Here is a 19,005-nt window from a genome sequence, read left to right as displayed (position 1 = left end):
CTGAAGAAAAAAGATAGTGTTTTTTCTTCTCGAGTCTTGGCGTTTAACGCGTTTTTCTGTAGCCATGGGTCCCATCATTTAGAAACGCCAAATGCAAACACTTTTGTTCGCTCGTTCCTGCGTTTCTCATCTCAACGTTTATTTTGTCTACTGTAGCGTGGGTCCCATCTGAGTTTTAAATGCAAACGCTGAAATAATCTCACAAACGCAGATCCAAACAATTACATAATGTTATTTGTGTGTACAGTATAGATATAATATAACTTTATATAATTTAATAATTAGGAAATAGAGAGAGTTTGTTACATGTGTGTGTATTGTTATCATATTACAATAATTTTTTTTATAAAGTTAGAAAAATTCAAGAAAAAAATTGTGAAGTTAGTGATTGTTCAAGCATTCGATTGGTTAAGTAGACATGTAATATATTATTTTATATATGAATGAGTGTGGTTCTGTGCATCATAATTAATATAGAACCAATGAGTTGGGTTTAGTCATTTAGTTTAAAATATGTTTATAAAAACAATGATAGGAAATGTGGTGGATGATATTCACCATTTAATCTGTGGTCTATATTGGGTGAGTATTTGCTGCATGAGGAGAGGTGGAAATAAGGTTGCACATGTGCTTGCACAACATGCTAGAAATATTTTAGATGATTTGTATCTCCTCCACCAGCTATGGAAGCTTTGTATGAGGATGCTATTTTTTATGAAGTTTTACAATTTCTTTCTACAAGGTTTTAAATTTTAAATTGCTACATGATAGTTCATAATGAGTATTTATTACCAATATGGGTAACTATGACCATTTTATTTTGTTAAGTTTGTCAAACAAACAAAAGAAAAACAAAACATTAGACAAACTTAACAAAATAAAATGGTCATAGTTACCCACATTGGTAATAAATACTCATTATGAACTATCATGTAATAATTTAAAATTTAAAAACTTGTAGAAAGAAATTGTAAAACTTTTTTTTTTTATTGATAACTCAATATATTCAAATTTTCTTTTTATTAAATTTTTTTTAATTTAAGTTTCTTAATGACGCTCTAAACAAAATTTCTGGAATCGCCACTGTGTCTAAAATTGCATTTTTATCTCAGGTAAATAATTATTGAACAAAATTTCTCTCCAAACTAGTTTGGAAAGAAACTCTACAAACTCATCATATATATTTATATTGAATGTGAATTTTGAAAATCTAACCGTTAGATTGCATGTTCTTATTACATCCTTAATGCTTACAAAATTTCAAGAAAATCAAAGATCAATTGCTACGTTATTAAATAAATGTTATAATTTCAAGTTTTTGTAATCTAAAGTTATATATAAAAAATAAGTTAATTGATTAAATAGTAAATAATGTCTAATTTGAACGAAATTTGATATGCATGTTAAGAACATAAGGAACATGAAATTCAACGGTTAGATTTTCAAAATTCACACAAAAAAAAAAAAAAATATATATATATATATATATATATATATATATATATATATGAGAAGTTTGAAGAGTTTCTATTTGGAGAAAAACTTGGTTCATAATTATTTGGCCAATACTCATGCTTTATTGCCAATACAATGTCGATTGGTAACTCCTACAGTTCAAGCTCTCAGGTCTGATCTTGATTTCGAAATGGTCATTAAAGGAAAAAGTATAGCTCAACCTCTGTGGGTTCCTTCTTTTTTCTTTTTTTTTTCTTTTTTTTGCTCGTCTCCCTGTTTACGTTCCTTTGGTGCTAGCTGCCAAGGCCTATCGCTAAATAGTTGATAATAGATTCTCCCCAATACCCCCAAAGCCGTGCCAAAGGTTTTAACGCAAACAGCTACATGAATAATGAATTAACATTGATCAAATATGGGCTCTCAGCCTTAGCTATATATAGCATGGCCTTCCTTGCTATTCCCTAGTCAATAAGCTCTTTTATTGATGCTAGCTTGAGAGATTTTCTTGAAGGGAGTATTCGTAATTTTCTTGAAAGCTGAAGATGCATACTTGTTCTTAGTGTTGGAGGAGAATTGAAATAGCAAAGAACTTATCAAACCATGCTTGTTATTTATTAGGCTCAAATACAACCATTTTCGTTTGGGAGGACCTGTGGCTTGGCTTCCATCCCTTCTAATTTTCATCTCATTGTCAAGAAGATCTCACCCGCCCCTGAGATAAACTTTGCTAGCTAGGTAGCAGAATTATAAAACTCTAGATGGGCAAAACTGGTACCTAAGTAACCTAAATGAACTTCTTGAGCCAGCCACTGTTATTAGCATTTGAAAAATCAACCTCTCATCATCAAATCTTCATTACAAATGTTCCAAAAAAAAAATCTTCATTACAAATTGATTTGGACCCTAGGCCTAGGCCCTAGGGTGTTAAATTTTGGATCAACACCATAGGCTGTTAAATTCGGGTCCCCTCAATAATCATGCATGGGTGGAAGCACCAATGAAAGTTAAAGCTTCATGAAAGATTCAAGCTGCTTACGTGAAAGGTTGTTTGGTATGTTCTGCCAACCGAAGAGCTAATGTGTAGGAGATGAAAATTTAATGATCTCATTTATCTTAAAAATATTACAAAGGATAAAATATAATTAAAACAAAAACAAATATAAAAAATAAAGATGGCGTCTAATGTGCCTTCTTCTCAAATGAAACGATTATTTATATTTTATACTTGTATTCTATTCTAGCAGCTATTGTTAGTTTTTGTTGAACACGTTTCTTCGGGATACTTTTGGAACACCAATGGGCATAAAATGAAAGAAAAAAAATTAAGTACTATATCTTACTTTGATGTGGAAGCATAACAACAGGTTTATTGTCTTAATAAGATTAGCCTTTATCATAGTTTATCCATAAATTGAATAAGTTCATAACAATAACATAAAAAAAGAAAACCGAATGATTATGACTAAAGGAAAATTTTTACGAAACGAATCGGTCTTTGGAATGATATGAACAAATGGGTATGTCTTCACTTAGGGAAAATTAAAGTGGGATCAATCCCCTCTACCATTGCGTATTGGTACTTATCGGGTATAGAATAGATTTGCTTATTTTTGTTCCAATTTTGGGGAAATGTTGATACAGAAAAGGGCACCTTTTTTTAAGAAAAAGAATATTCTACTAAATCGTTGTACATTTCAATTTGAATTAGGGATTCCGTGGACAAATACAAGCGATCATTAACTCCATATATGTCTGATCATATATGTATTACAAATTCCAATAAAGAATGAGGATTTCAAATAAAATGCGAGATCTAAAAACATGCCCTAAAACCGGGTGAATAGTGAGTCATTTCATATTCTATTTTTGAATAGGTATGTAGCATCGATTCTAACTATAAAAATATAAAAAACGTTTCAACAAAGAAAAAGCCTTCCTTCAAGGGCAAGGGAAGATACATTTTTTTGTGAAAACTGTTAAAAAAATAGATATATATATATATATATATATATATATATATATATATAAATATATATCTATTCATTTTTGCGAAGTCACGTCTTTTTCCAATATTTATTCTTTATTACATTACAATATTGCATCTTGAGGTGACTTGCTAAAATAGATTTCCCAGGCAACTTGCAAGATACTATTTAGCTCTCTTTGATTATTAGAGCCGTTCCCTAACCAAACTCAAATCCTTGTACTTTTTAAATTTTAAATAATAATAAATACTCTCTCATTCAATGCATGGCTGCCACATAATAAGCATGTGTTTCGTATGTCTCTTTCTAGTTTCTACCCAGTTGCTAGACGTGTCTTCTTTGCAATTGTTCTTTCCTTTTTGCCACATGTTGAGCATTGGTTGGTGGAAATTTAATTTTACTCAAACGAGTTTGGTAAGGATTTACAACAAACCCCGTAGAATTTGCAAAGTCTCTTAAGGTGTTTTTTTTTTTTTTTTTTTTTTTTAATGGAAAAGTCTCTTAAGGTGTTATGATGAACACCAACAGCATGGAAATCCATGACTCTCACCTTAAATGAGATTATCTCATAGAAAGCTCCTAACTAGGAGTGCTCACAAGTCGGTTGAATTTGGGTTGAAGGTCAATTGGTCACTCCAACCAACCTTGATGAGTTGAGAGCTTTCTCACCCATTGTTGATTTGATTTTTTTTTTTTTTTTTTTTAAGAAGGAAACTGATGGATTTTATTAATGTAATTCAACTATATCCAATTGTAAAATCGAAACAAAATGTGATGGAAAATCTTCCATCCATACTTGAAAATCTGGTATACATAATGCATTTTTAGCCAGACTATGAGCAACCTTATTGTTGTTTCTCTTAATGTGAGAATACAACAATCTTACCAAATTGTTAGCAAACACTTTCACATCTTCAATCAGTAAACCCGTTGGTGATAAGCTATGCTCCTTTAACTTCAAAGCTTGAATCAGTCCAAGAGAATCACCTTCAAGGATAGTACTTCAAAATCCCAACTCAAACGCAAAAGACAATGCCTTGAGGGCTAACAACACCTCAATCTCTTCAGCCTTGCATGCTTGAGGGATTTTTTGTGAGCAAGAAGCCAAAATAGCCCCATTACTATCCCGTATCACCACTCCAATACTGGACATATTAGACGCACCAAAAACCGCACCATCAAAATTTATTTTCACCAACCTAGCTAGCAAGTATCTCCACCTCGTCCCTCCACTGCCATTGGTTATTACCTGGGCATTTGGGACCTACAAATTCTCTCAGTACTGTGCCAACACTTCCTTTGCACATTCTGCCACTTGATGAAGCGAAATAGCTTGTAAGTGCAATCGGGTTTTATTTCTTTGATTCTACACCATCCAAGCTGTGTATGCAAACAGTTCTAGTGACTTCCCTTCTACAATCAGCCAAGACAACAACTCCTTGGCATCCATAAATTCCACCTCAGACCTGAAATTCCATATTCCACGATCAACCCACCTACTCTGAACAAACTCTAGCCTTGCATCATCTATAAGTGTCTCGGTTAAAAACACCACAGTGGGATCTTTTGCCCGTATGATTTCAACAAGCTCCCTCCCTATACGCAGGTTCCCAAGCCCGCGACAATTCCACACTAAACAACTCATTGCTGTTGGCGGGGCTGAACAACAGCTCCCACCACTATTGAAGGTGATTTTTCGTTCCTAGGGTCAACCTAAAATCTTTTTGCCGACACTGCAGGTAGGTCTACCTCTGTTCTTGTAACTCTCTTTTTTCCAGGAGGTTGATAAGTCCCTGCCGTGTTGCCCTTTGTTTTTCTTTCTCTGCGTGTCCAGGTAGAAGCTACATGATTAGGTTCTGAATGGAGAGATTTAGCTTCAAGGGAGTTACGTGATTTTTTAAGTTGAGATGAATCACTTAGATTAACACGTGAGGTAGGGTTCTTTGTTGCTCTCTTGACCACCCCCAGAAGTGTAGCCACCCCAAACTCCTTAGCCAAACAAACTTCCTTATTATATGCTTCCAAAACCATCCAAGTCAAAACTATCCAAAAGGGATCTTATCAACAAATAAATCATAATCACAAACACGAACACAAATTTTAAGAAATATTGTTCCAATTTAATCCAACATGTATTAAAAAAATATCACACCTGATACATAAAAAAGATTCCAAGAAGTCATGGTTGTGAGCAAGAACTTGGAGAACTTAAGTACCTTGAGTAGTTTAGGCTTGAAGGTCTTTGTTGTATCCATGTATTGCAACTATTCTTATTAGTGGATCATTCAGCGATAACCACATAGAGATTTTTCATAGGATACTTAGGTTTCCTCTTAAAAAATACATCAAGTGTTTTTCTTGGGTTTGCTTCTCATTACTTTCTGCTCTTTATCTTTATTGCACTGCTTAAAAAATTTTATCCGTGCAATTGTTATTTCAATGCTTAGTTAATTTGGTTAATCACGTAATTTTGCATTAATTATTAGATTAGCCTAAATTAACTTAGCCACAATTAAAATTTAGGGGGTCTAAACTATTGCCTAGTTGATTAGGTAATTTTCTCAAGCTCAACTGGTAAAAATTTTTGTTGTTGAATAAGAAATATAGGGTTAAAATCCTACCTATATCAAAAACCAATTGGAGTCTTAGCTTGGTGATAAGATGTCTAATATTTACCAATTGGAGTCTTAGCTTGGTGATAAGATGTCTAATATTTACCAATTGGAGTCTTAGCTTGGTGATAAGATGTCTAATATTTGGCAAGAAGGAAGTTTTCCCATGAAGGGCAGAATTAATTATGTCCTTATCTATCACTGTACAAAATATAAATGCAGCATACCAAAAAGTTCTCAAGATTCATTCTCATTCTAACTTTGATAAATGCTCAAGCGGGATTCAAATCACCACCATACAGACACGTGATACACTTTAAGCCACTGGCGACTACTTAAATTTGTAGCGGAGTTGCTGAGAAACCATGACTTAGCCATTTATCAGTTTCTTCCTGAAAGAAAAAAGTATTAATGGACCTTTATGCACAAGATTGTACTCTTCAACAACTGATGTCAAGGGGCAGAATGGATTCGTATAATTCTACTTTAACCAAGAGTGAAATATCTGAGCATCCTGCAAAGAAATAAGCTAATCAGCATCAACAGCACAGATTTGTTCAAGCCATGCAAACTACAACACCTATTTCCCCTTGATGTCTCATTTATCATGCAAGCAAATTTGTACTAAAAACCTTCATCACTATATTGATTGATTAAAGCATTTATGAGCACAAAGCTCTTCATAGGTGTAAAACAGGTTTGTAGCTTTAACATAGCATGCATGGAATTGTTAAGGAGCACAGCTAATGAAGACCTAAATGGCTTGCAAGCTCCTCACCAGTGCCTTTTCATGCATTGAATTATCAAAGCATACAGCTTATGAAGCCCCAAACTAAGTTACAAATACTGTACATACCGGAACCAGTAGAATTTATTGTACAAGCCACCAATCCGTACACTTACCAGACATACCAGTTTAAAAATAGGGTTCTTTTGGTCTGTCCTGGCTGAAAAAGCTAACTTGCATTTTAGGACAATATAGGATTAAAAGTTTTTATTGTCATATTTTTTGAAAACTCACTCTCAACTCTCAAGCTGATCCTCAACTCATATATTGGCAAATTCAAGGACCAGGCGGCACTGCTAGTGCTCATCAATAGCGTTACTGGAGTTAGTGGAGTGTCAAGTCATTGTTTTGGCCAACTGTTCAAGGTTGACTTTGGCCACAGGCCAAGGGTGGTTGGGTTTTGATGATGAAGATGAGTGCGTTGATGACTGGCAGCAATAGATGTTATTTGGGGCTGTTCGGTTTTGATTGCATTAAGATGGGCTTGGCACTTCAACTGCGTATTTGGTGAGACCAGTGTTGTTAGTAGCACATTTAGGCACACCATAGCAAAAAACTTCAAAGATATATGCACTTCAATTGGCCAAAGTGAAGCTCATATGATGCGTGCCTAGTGTTTTTTGAAGAAGCACGAAGCACGCCTAAGTGCAATTTTTAGATCTTTTGCTAAAATTATTTATGAATCATTAAAATTAATTGCTCAATCCTGAAAGAAATAACAAGAACCATGGATTATCAGACAAACACTATTATTAAGGTGTTGTAATATACAAATATTTTTTTGCTTACATATCAAAAGACATGATCAAGTATAATTTACTATTCTTGTGCTTTTTGGTCTTTGCCTTTTAGATATATTTTTTTTAAACCATAAACTTCATTTTGATCATTGCTATCACAGTTATGGATTTTTATAAAGCACAAGATAATTGTATATAAATGTAAGATTAAAATTTATATTACTAGAATATTTTTATTTTGTCCATGTATAATCCTTTTAAAATTTACTTTATAAAAAAAATTGAGTAATTGAAATAATTTACTTAAAATTTGAACTTATAAACTTTGTACAATTGCACTATCCTTTTGAGCTAATAGGCAAAACATATTATTATTTTTCCAATGAGCTATAGTTCACAGGTACATCCTCATCACATAATAATGGGATGGAGGGCAAGTTCGTGGATTAAAGACCCATTGGGTGTATGTTTCTTACCAATAAAAAAATGTTATAAAAATTTCTACTAGTGACCATTATACATTAAATTTGAAAAATGTGCACTTTACTCCAATTAGACCTGCATTTACATTTTGTGCGCTAGTCCACTTGACGCTTTTACTAATATTGGGTGAGAGGTGTGAGCTGTTGAGGGGGTGGAGCTGCCGCTTTGTGTTTTTGGCTTAGTTGAGAGGGATAAAGTTAAGGAGTTCCAAGTAATGGATTGGGTGTTGGTTTGTTTTCTGGAGATGACAACATGGCACATGGAACTATGGATATTAGGAATGCTTTAAGAAAAATAATAAAACATAAATCTAGTGTAAATATTTAAATAAAAAATAAAATAAAAAGAGGCATAACCATCATTTGAAAGAAAAAAAAATCCATCATTTATGGCACTAATAAGTATATACACAGTGGATGGCAATAGAAATAACGAATTTACATAGGCGTATATGGTCATATCCATTTTGAAATGCATGGCACTGATATTGCAATTGACAATATATACCATAGTTGAGCCATTTACCTGATGAGATATAATATAATTAAGAAGGAAACCACAAAGCACATAACAAGAGTACACATTCTCCAGTTCGATTTCTTCTCAAATACCTGCATAGCAAAGATATCATCTTAATCAACCATAATCGAAAAGATGTGGTAATATATATATAACAGCAACATAATAAAGCATATCTAGTTCATGTACCATCTTGAATCGATCCATGGTTCCTGACATCACACCCCTTGATGAATCCATGTCATTGCCCTGATTTTACATTTAATTGATCTAAAACATAAGTGTAAAAATAAAAAAATAAAAATCACTCAAATAGGGGTCTCAGTAATTTGCTTACCATACGATCAAGCAAACGATTATGGCTTTCCACTTCCTCGTGTATATCACCCGTTACCTGACAATGAGTAATATATACATCAAGAGTTGTTCTATGAAGAGATTATAAATCTAAAAAGCATTTGCTAATCCTTTCTCTAAGCAATTACATTAATATACCAACTTAGTTTCACAAAGCAGGAACATTTGTAGAATCACATGCAAGTAAGAAAGCATACAACAACCTGCATAAAGGTATGCTGATACCCTTTTTTTTCTCTGGGGGAGGGGTTGTTTGAATATGTGATGGGTAGTGACAAAGAAACTTAAATGAATACATCTGTTGGAGAGTATCTTGGCACATCTATGGACAGGATGACATGTCCATGGTGAAACCATGCAATTTTGTTGAAAACATTGCTCGTGTTTCCAGGGAACCTTTTAAACTCTTTCTGTTAGTCCCCTGCACTAATATTCTAGACAATCTATGCATCAGAGTATTTTATTTTGATAATTCGATAATTGGGGGAGGGGGGATTTGAACTCTAACTATCTCCTTTGAAAACACCAAAATGTGCCAACCAGTTGAACTACAAGACTCTTGGCTATGCATCAAAGTGTTTTATCCAACAAGTTTTGTGATTGAGCAATGTGAAACTTCTCTACATGTTACTAACTATATTAGCTTTACAGTGATGTGTACAAAAGAAGTTAATAACTTGGAAATACTAATTGAACCAACATTTGATAAGAGTGATGACCAAAGAGTGCTACTTTGACTCCAATGGAAACTTAAATAGAGGCCAGAATCAAGATGCCCTAAAAAATTTGCAACTTCACTTATGCCTTGAGCAAAAGAACTTGCTAATGCTTCAGTCAGAAACGTTGATTGGAAACTATGTAAAGAAGCATGTGCTATTGCCATTGTCAAGTGTACAAAAGTGCAAAGCATATCACCTCAATCAACAATGTATTAACATCGTAGAGACTTTACATGTATAATAGGAATAAAAAATAATAATTACTTCTAAAAGGATAATCAACTAGAAGAAAAGTCGTAATACTAATTAAAATGAATTAAGAAGAAGAAGAAAGCCCTTTCCACAAATTGTCTTCCTCCCATTTCTCTCTCAACCTTCTGGTGGTGGTTTTTTCTTTTTCCAAGGTTTTTGGTGGTGTGGGGGTGTGTAAATTGCTTTCTATGCCCATAAAACCGGTCAAAGAATAGGTCTCAGTTAGAAAGGAACAGCACAAAACTCTACTCAAAATAATAAGGTGTCCATTCCCTCCTAAAGTCAGGAATGGTGTAAGGGTCTTTTCATGTCTCAACAAATGGAATGTGTCTCTCCCACAATTGGAAATTAATTCAATCAAAATTCTTAACTCCAGACGCATCGATTGTGTTTTCTAGAGCCGTCGGTACAATTTGATAAACAAAACATATTTAATAATAGCAACAATCAAGCACTAAAATAAAAATAGTACAACAAGGTTACAAGACTTCATTGCAACTATGAGACCACCAAAACAACCCATGATCCACTTAAGGAGAAGTACGGCGTAAATTTTGAGACAAACATACAACTGTCATTAGAGTTAGAAAAATGTAATGGACTAAATGCTGAAGAACTCTCCAACGCTAATCATCCACTTTCCTAGATAAAACTTACTCTCTTAAGTAATAAAACCCTGTCTTGCAAACTCTCCACAGCTCTTTCATTGTCATGATCATTAGTTTCATGGGAATACGAGGAGGACACGCTTAGACCGCCTTCCTCAAGGCCATCAAAGAGAGAGGATCTTGAACCACGGTGCTCCCTGCACAGAAACAGATCATGCCATAATTTTAAAAAATTGAACAATTACACCACAACAACTATGAAGATCCCCTATCTAACCACAAATGCTTCAAATCGAATTCCACAAAACCAAGTAAAAAACAGAAGTGAGAATTGAATACATTCAATTGAAATAAACATCAAAATTAGCTGGAGAATTTTGAATTAACAGTGAATTTTTTACAATTGAATTTTCTTACAACTCAGTCTTGCTTCAGCATATGCAACATTAATGAGAAAGATGCTTACGAAATCAAATTAATTAATAAACGAGATTGGCCAAATTAATCACAATTCTAAACAATTATACATAATTTTTAAAAAAATAAAATAAAATTCAAAAGCTAACTTCAAAAATATGCGAATGACTGCGTTTTCAATTTCCTAAAATCATTAAAAAAAAAACATAAATTAAGAAAGAAATATATTAAAAAGAAGTACAATAATCGGACACAGTTATATTGTTTGAAATGTAGATCTTGAAAATGAATGAGAAACGAAGTGTAGAAATCCAAATAAAAAAATGATCAAAGGAATATTTAGTGATTGGGAAGCGAACCTTCTGTAACTCATTTTGCTTGTGTGAATCAGCGTTTCACGAATATAGCTGAGCGAGTGTCAGAGATGAATGGTTTTAAGCCGCGGCTCCATTTGGTTGCTGAGCAGTGAGTGAGGCCTGAAGGAGGAAACCAAAGGAGTTTAAAGCTGAGTTTTGCAGTTTCGCTTTCTTTTACGGGGAATTGATGTTTAGGCCCATTTAAACAGATTCTAAAGCCCATTCAAATATCTTATGGACCGGTGAGTTTGTTAGGTTTTTGGATTTGGGTAGGGTATATCCGTACCCAACTCGAAAATTTTAACTATAGAAACCTTAATTTTGATACCCGTTTAGTGTCCATATCCCGATTACTATCCGGATTTTTATCCGTAGTTACCCAAATTACAAGAATTGATTAACTAAATCAGTTTAGGAATAGGGGTTTAGAACATTGATTCTCCTCACAAAGAATAATAAGTAATACCAATAAACTACAAGAGTTGGTTAACTAATTCAGTTTAGGCTAAAAGCCTATAATTGATAACATTTTTCCTAATCTTCAAAATACTTCACCTTAGCTTTAATCTATTAGAAATATTAAGAGGTGTAAATTGAGCTACAAGACCCTTGGTAGTAATTTTTGTTTTTGAATGGATGAGTCTTTAATTGTTGAGAATTTTGATAAAGGAAATTCCAACATGGGAAAGGGAAATATTTGGATTTGGGCAACTCTTAATTTGACATTGTAATGCCAAATTACACTATTTTTCTTATTCCAACTTTTCCAAATTTTTCTATCATCTATTTCAGTAGTGAGAGAACCAATCAGTTGTTAATTTGGCATTTATTTTGCTAATTATATATCTCTCTGTCAATGAGACAGTGGTCTTATGCGCCTGGTACATATGAGATTTTTTCCTCTCCGTATCTCCCTTAAAAACTTCACAAGAACCATATAGTGATAATAAACTTTCCTCACAATAATCTGCCAAAAAACTCCTCATGAGCTCTTGAATATATCAATTTTAGTCTATCATAGGATCTCAACTTCATTCTTTAAGCTTGAGAACTGGTCTTCCACTTTTGAAAGTGCTAACTCCTCCAGTTTTTTCCCTTTCTTTTTGTTCTTATCTAAATTCATTTACAGTTTTCCCAATTATAGTGACTTTTTTTGAATCGGTATGGTCAAAACTCTTTAATTCAAAGTTAACTCTTTCGTGGGTTGGGGATAATTCATTGTTTATAGTCAAATACATGTTGAATATAAGCTTATTTGCATGTGGATCTATGAGGTTTTTTTTTTTTTTTTTTTTTCCCTACTCTGTAATGAGTCTCTAAAGGTAATCTTCTTTATGGTGATAATACAAAACTTTATAGTTTGAACTTTTATTAGTTGCTCAATAAGTAAAGCAAAATTTTGCCTAGCCCTTTAGATCCTATTTTAGACCATTTAATATATAGCTAATAAAAAATTGGGTTACACTGCAATTTTCTATTGATTATTTGTAGTTCTTTTTCCTTATAAATTTTAGTTTAATTATTTTAGTCCAAATTTTCTTATAAATTTGTTTGGAAGCATGAAATATGTTGCAGTTAATTTAAACTACTATATTACTAGTTATTAATACTTTGAAAGTATAGTTCATTCCAGCCTCTTCCTCGAGTAGTTTCTCTTGTAATCCTACATTCACCCACTCAAAATATCAACCATTGATGGTTAATAGTAAAATTCAGAGTTTTACGAGAAATTGTAGATTCCAATCTAAATTAGCAACCATAGATTGGGGACTCACAAACCGGGCTAGATCATGAAATGAAAGCCATTTATTTCGTGACTGCAAGGCTAATCAGATGGAGAGGCTATCCTCTCTCTCTATCTGGCCAGACCCTATACACAGAATTAATGACATCCAACGACACTATTGAAAGCTCTTAAATTATCACAGTGAATGCCCTCTACTGCCACCTGCTTAATGCCACATGATAGCATCTGCTTTCCTTGTTGGATGAAGCTGTAGACTACTAAATCAATTTCAAGCCCTCTTCTCTCTTACCCGTTTGTTGCAGTGCCATCACCCAATCAGATCAGTGTCAAAAAAAATTCTGCCGAGCATTTTAGAGATCCTGCCCAATGATATCATTGATAAATAGAAACACACTAGTAATCAGATCAGTTCAACTAAAAGGAAAGGACCCTTTTAAAAAATGTTGAAGAGGCGTTTTTTTTTCTTATTTGATAAATAAAATGTTGCCTAGCTTGTTACATACAGGTGAGTATAAGTAATTTAAGAAAAGATTCTTAAAAAAGTAACTATGAATGGTATCATGTTAAAAGTAACATGTACTTAAAAATTGAATTACTCTTTTTTAAGTGTTTTATAATCCTTGTCTATTCATCTCTTTCATTCACTTGAAACATATACTTCAAATTTTCCTATTCATTTTTTGGCCTTCCATCCAAAAAATATTGTAGGGGACTTTCTACAAAAATCAAGTACCGTGACAATAAGGTATATGAATAAGTCTAGTGTCACACATTTTGGCACAATAAATGCCACAACTCGCCATGTGGTGAGTTATGGTTGGTGGAGGGATGATGGTGGGTCCATGTGGAGACACCCCTCTACCAACCACAACTCGCCACATGGGCGAATTGTGGCATTTGTTGTGCCAAAATGTGTCGCATGGAGGCTATAGATCATATCAAATTATGGAAGTCAGCCCTGGCTAAAAAGCACTAGCTCCATGTGTTGCAACAACAATATAACAACTGTTCCTGTGAGGCATCAAAAGATATATATGCACAATTGCACATTATTCAAAACATACCCATCCAGGAAAAGCTTTTTTTTCTTTTTCTTTTTCTTTTTTTGGCCCAGGAAAAGCAGTGTTAGTGAAAGCATGTGTTGTTTTTTTTATATATAAAAAGAATAATAAAAACATAAAATAAATAGGGGTATCCTTGACTGAAAAAAAACTTTATAAACATAAATAAGTTAGCTTAGTATTAGCGCAACAGGGAAAATTATTAGTCTCCCTATCATATTCTAATAAGATATTAAGAATGTCCCTGTAGCAGAAACAGACAATAGCAAGGAAGATTTACTCAACAGGTAGGCAGAGCAGAGGCTTGTCAATACTAGAAAAACAATCTTAAAGAGAGGATTCATTCAGAGTAAATTCAGGGTACCCTGGTCCCTAAATGACATCAAAGTTTTCAAGTATGATTAATTTTTGCCATACTGACAAGTTTCATAGGAGCTATTGATGAGGTTTGTAATCAGTTCAATAACAGGAGACCCTTTTATTAGAGGGCCGGTGAATTGATATCCCATTTGAAGGAGATGTATAATGGCACTAGTAATTTTTTGATATAGATAATGTCACTTGTAATAATACATAGGGCATCAATTGAAATGTTAAACTTGCTGTATATAGGGCATATCAGCCAAACAATTGAAATATTAACTTGCTGAATTTTCAATAACATCACTCCCAGTTCATCAAATTAAACATTAGCTAAGGGGTGTTCATGTCAAAGAAACATAAATTTGAGGAGCGTTCCCAATCACAATGATGGTTCCTCATTGCAAGTTCTCTACAGAGAACACAAATATCAAATACACACCTTCAAAATCCTCATATTTCCTAAGCGATAAAAACAATTTTAACACTAGTCAGTATGCCAGGGTTCCAAGATAATTTCATAATGTCAAGTTTCTTAAAAGAGGCAGGCACCATTTTGGGATTTGAATTTTGTAGTCCACCACACTTCACAATGCATCAGAGTCAACAGAATATGAACTTAACATTAGCCATTAAATTCCAGATGATCTCCCTCCAATAATAAAAATACTAACTGTACTGAGATAATTCCAAGCAACGCACTGAGATGCTAAGTTCTAGCTAATTGGAATTAGCTTTTCCAATTAATTCCAAAAACTAATTCCAATTATCTCAGTGAACTTAACATTAGCTAACACTCAGATAATTTGAGAAGGAAAAACTACTAACTGTACACAAACATATATACAAATTCTACACAAAAAGAAATGATACTTCTGTTGCATAAATAATTAGAAATTTGGAAATATGTACTTCAGAATTCAACATCTCATACCTTGCAACATGATACATTAGTAATCAAGTCTTCAAGAATAAAAAGTCTTCAGTGTGAAAAGCTCAGATATTCACATCCTATCGGACTATCATCTGTGTCTTCATACAAGTATAGGGAACCAAAAAAAAGGCTCTACCACCCACTAACCACTTCATGTACTCAAATCCAGCAATGTGGTCAATGAACATAAGCAGCTCCACATTGCAATTGCCATTCCATGCAGTCCTCAAAATCAAAACTGCTGGCACAATCCAACAATGCATTTTGCTGATGCTCATAGCGACATATGTAATTCAAACCGACAAGTAGCTCACATATAGCTGCCTCCGTCTTTTCCCTATCAGCAAAATACAATGTCTGAAGCAGAAGCACATTCGTCCGTGTTACAATTTGATGTTGCTCGAAATTACGCTCACTTTGCCACCTGATCATGTTATGCGCAAGTGGCGCAAGCCACCTTAAAATCCCATCAAGAGTCTCCTTCCAATCATGGGCAAGAGGAGCATCATATATCGCCAAATTCTTGACATAGGACTTGAGATTAGTCCTCAAAGACTTTCTCAAACTCGTTGGCAACATCTGATACAAATCATCCCTAGCTTCCTCACCCACTAGATGAGGGTAACGAAGCAACTTCTCTATCACAATTACAATATTTGCATAATGCAATGCCAAAGCAGAGCCTCCCACCGTGGAAGGAGGAGCATACACAGTAATCCTACTCTTGGGGCCAAATCGAGCACCACCCTGCAAAACCCCAATTTCGGATCCATCAACACAACCCGAATGGTTTGACTTCAAGTTCAACTGCTCCATTTTCAAACCACCACAAACCGCCCTGGAAACTTGGCTACTCCGATCCTCATAATCAACATCATCATCATCATCATCAAACTTAGAAACCGAGCTGCTCAAGCTAAGGCAATCCATAAAAAGCCTCCCGGGGCTCGTTCCACACGGAAAATTGAAATCTTCAGCTCTTAACAACCCCAATTCATTTCTCCTTGAATCGAATTGAGACTTAAAATTAGTAACCCGTCTCTGCTGCACTGGATTTCGTTCGATTAATCCCGAATGACACACACTACTATTACCACTACGTACCCGTTTCAATTGCTCCGAACCCATATGCACACGACGCTGCTTCAAATCAATCTGACCCGAAACAGTCCCAAATTGATTTTGCTGATTCTTCTTCATAGCAGGGTCTCCAAAAACCATACAAATCCTAGAATAAATAGTACACACAGTTCTGACTAAGAGTTCAACTACCTTATCATACGTCTGGTTCCAAAGCGAAATCTCTTTGAGATGCCTCACGTCTTGCTTCTGCCAAATCAGTTTCTGCTCAAAAGCTCTCTTGCTTTCTTCGTGCTGATTGTGCTGGAACTTCTTCGTCGCTTGCTCCAACTCATTCAAAACCTCCATTTCGCTGTACAAATTCGCGGTGGCATTGACGAACCTCTCCATCTTCCTCACCATAGCTTCCATATCTCTTACCAAAAAACCCAACTCCTTCACATCAATAACTCCACTCATCACATCACCGTACACGTGTTCGAACCCTTGCAGGGCTGGCTCAGAGCACTTCTTGCCGAGCCTGGAAACCACGCCAGCGACCCGGTTCAAGTCGTCGAGCTTTTCGGCTAGAGCGAGGTCTAGAAGATGGGACTCATTGGAGGACACCAAGTTCAACACTCCTTCAGATTTCAAGATCTCGGACTTGAGCTTGGAGATCTCGGAGTCGGTGAGAGATTTGTGGAGGTGAACTGTTTTGGACACTACAGTAGCTACTTCGAAGGAGAGGATGCCTATGGTTTGCTTTGGAAGTTGGTTTTTTGAGCCATGCTTCTTCTTTGAAGTTTCAAGTAGAAGTGCGTGTTTGAGATTTGTGCTTACTTGGCTTCCCATCTTTACAATCCAAGGCTCCGCAACCATTGCTCTTTTAGAGAAACACCCAGAAGCCCCAGAAGTCAGAACAAGGCTTGTAAAATTCAAACAAAAAAGAAACAGATCTGTTGTGACAAAGAAGTGTACAAAAGGAGGGGGTTCAAATATTTGAAAGTCTTTGGTTTTGACTGAGTAAACAAAGAGTTGGGGTTGGGGAGAGAGAGACAGACAAACAAAGTAGTCAGCGTGTGAGTCGACAATGGCAATGGTGAAAGTGAACACTCCGCGTGCAGCTCCTTTGAGTAGGCGTGGAGAGTGCGTAATCAATGGGAGCTGCAGTGTTTGTGTTTGTGAGACTCAGACTCAACTGTGAGCCTAGGCTTTCATTGCTCATTTGGGGTCTCAGTAGGAAACAATGATTTTTTGAAAAAGGGAGATGGATCGGCTATTTGAAAGTGCACTGAGACTCCGAGGGTTTTCTTTATCTTTTATCAAAGTACAAAAATATTACGTCTGCAATCTGCTACTTTTACTTTTCTTTTTCTTTTCTTTTCTTTTCTTTTTTACTTTTCTGTTTTATTTGTTTGAACGAAATTTTGTAAGATTTTTTTCATTTGCAAAATATATATTGTGTTTGACTGTTTTCTACTTTTCTTTTCTAAAATTTAAAAAAAAAAAAAAATGATTATTACATATGCTGAAAGACGGGGACCACTGGCCAGCTAGAGTCAGAGGCGCCGCGCTACGCTGGGGTCCCAACCTGTTTGACTTTTATTATTGCTTGAGTTAAACATGGTGTAAGGAAATTTATATTCATTTTGTTATAACTCAAAATTTAAATGAATTTTTTCTAGCCTTTTTATATTAAGTGTTTGTTTAGTTAGTTTATTTTTTGACAATTTATTTTACTATTTAATTTATTTTTATTATTATTCATGAGTTTTATTGTATTTTTTTTACTATTTATGGATCTCAAAATACTATTTCAATTAACATTTACTTTTATCTGTAGTACTTTTAGCAAAAAAAATTCAGTTTCAGCAAAATAAACGGATCACAAACAGACCTTAAAACAAAACAAAATATGAAATGAATTTTAAGTCCATCTCCTTTTCTTGATAACTTTCAGAAGTTTTTGTTTTGAGTTAAGGTAAAAAGGAACATTAGGATCTCTTTAAACATATGACTAATTTAAACACGCATAACTTTTTAAACTCTTCTTAAATTTTTTTGTTATAAGTGAATTTTGAAAATTTAATTGTTAGATTGTATATTCTTATTATATTCTTCATACTTGTAAAATTTCAAAAAAATTAAAAATCAATAACTATTTCATTAATGACATGTTTAAATTTCAAATTTTTGTGGTAAAAAATTATACATAAAATATAAATTTATTAATCAAATAGTAAATAACATGCGAAATTTGATATACATGTTAATAACATAAAGTTAAATTCTACATTAAAAAAAATATAAAAGGAGTGTGAAAAGTTTTTTTTTTTTTTTTCCGTCTAAACTGTCCTTCAAGTTTTGGTACATGAAATTTTCATCCTTAAATCTTTTTTTTTTTTAATTTCAAATCTTGTTTTTAATTCTATATATAACCAAACGGTCCAAACCTAAGAACTGTTCAGGCCCAAACTAGGTTGGTTTTGACTCTGAGATATTTTTTTAGCAGAGCAACAGAGAACCATATAGCTACTACACCTACACGTATACA

At 34.2% G+C, this 19,005-nt stretch overlaps 2 protein-coding genes across 4 annotated transcripts; both read right to left on the bottom strand.

Moving 5' to 3' along the window:
• Positions 1–6,269: 6,269 nt before the first annotated feature.
• Positions 6,270–11,462, bottom strand: LOC126688706 (bet1-like SNARE 1-1). Of its 2 annotated transcripts, none has more exons than XM_050383488.1 (6): positions 11,294–11,462; positions 10,567–10,714; positions 8,919–8,975; positions 8,771–8,830; positions 8,588–8,673; positions 6,270–6,566 (listed from the first exon to the last, which is right to left on the bottom strand). In XM_050383488.1, exons 1-6 carry the CDS (start codon positions 11,305–11,307, stop codon positions 6,539–6,541), a joined length of 393 nt encoding a protein of 130 aa, XP_050239445.1. In that variant the 5' UTR covers positions 11,308–11,462; the 3' UTR covers positions 6,270–6,538. The 2 variants fall into 2 exon arrangements, with proteins under 2 accessions (XP_050239445.1, XP_050239446.1); XM_050383489.1 differs by lacking the exon at positions 6,270–6,566 and adding an exon at positions 6,906–7,335.
• Positions 11,463–13,074: 1,612 nt separating this feature from the next.
• Positions 13,075–17,730, bottom strand: LOC126688705 (protein PSK SIMULATOR 1). 2 transcript variants are annotated; one of them, XM_050383485.1, is made up of 2 exons: positions 15,393–17,730; positions 13,075–13,396 (listed from the first exon to the last, which is right to left on the bottom strand). In XM_050383485.1, exon 1 carries the CDS (start codon positions 17,328–17,330, stop codon positions 15,570–15,572), a length of 1,761 nt encoding a protein of 586 aa, XP_050239442.1. In that variant the 5' UTR covers positions 17,331–17,730; the 3' UTR covers positions 13,075–13,396; positions 15,393–15,569. The 2 variants fall into 2 exon arrangements, with proteins under 2 accessions (XP_050239442.1, XP_050239443.1); XM_050383486.1 differs by lacking the exon at positions 13,075–13,396 and adding an exon at positions 14,750–15,043.
• Between the last annotated feature and the right edge of the window lie 1,275 nt (positions 17,731–19,005).

This window comes from Quercus robur, chromosome 6 (assembly GCF_932294415.1).
Source record: "Quercus robur chromosome 6, dhQueRobu3.1, whole genome shotgun sequence".
Classification (NCBI taxonomy): Eukaryota; Viridiplantae; Streptophyta; class Magnoliopsida; order Fagales; family Fagaceae; genus Quercus; species Quercus robur.
The sequence above is the reverse complement of the archived record's forward strand: the minus strand, read 5'-3'. Positions and strand labels throughout refer to the sequence as shown.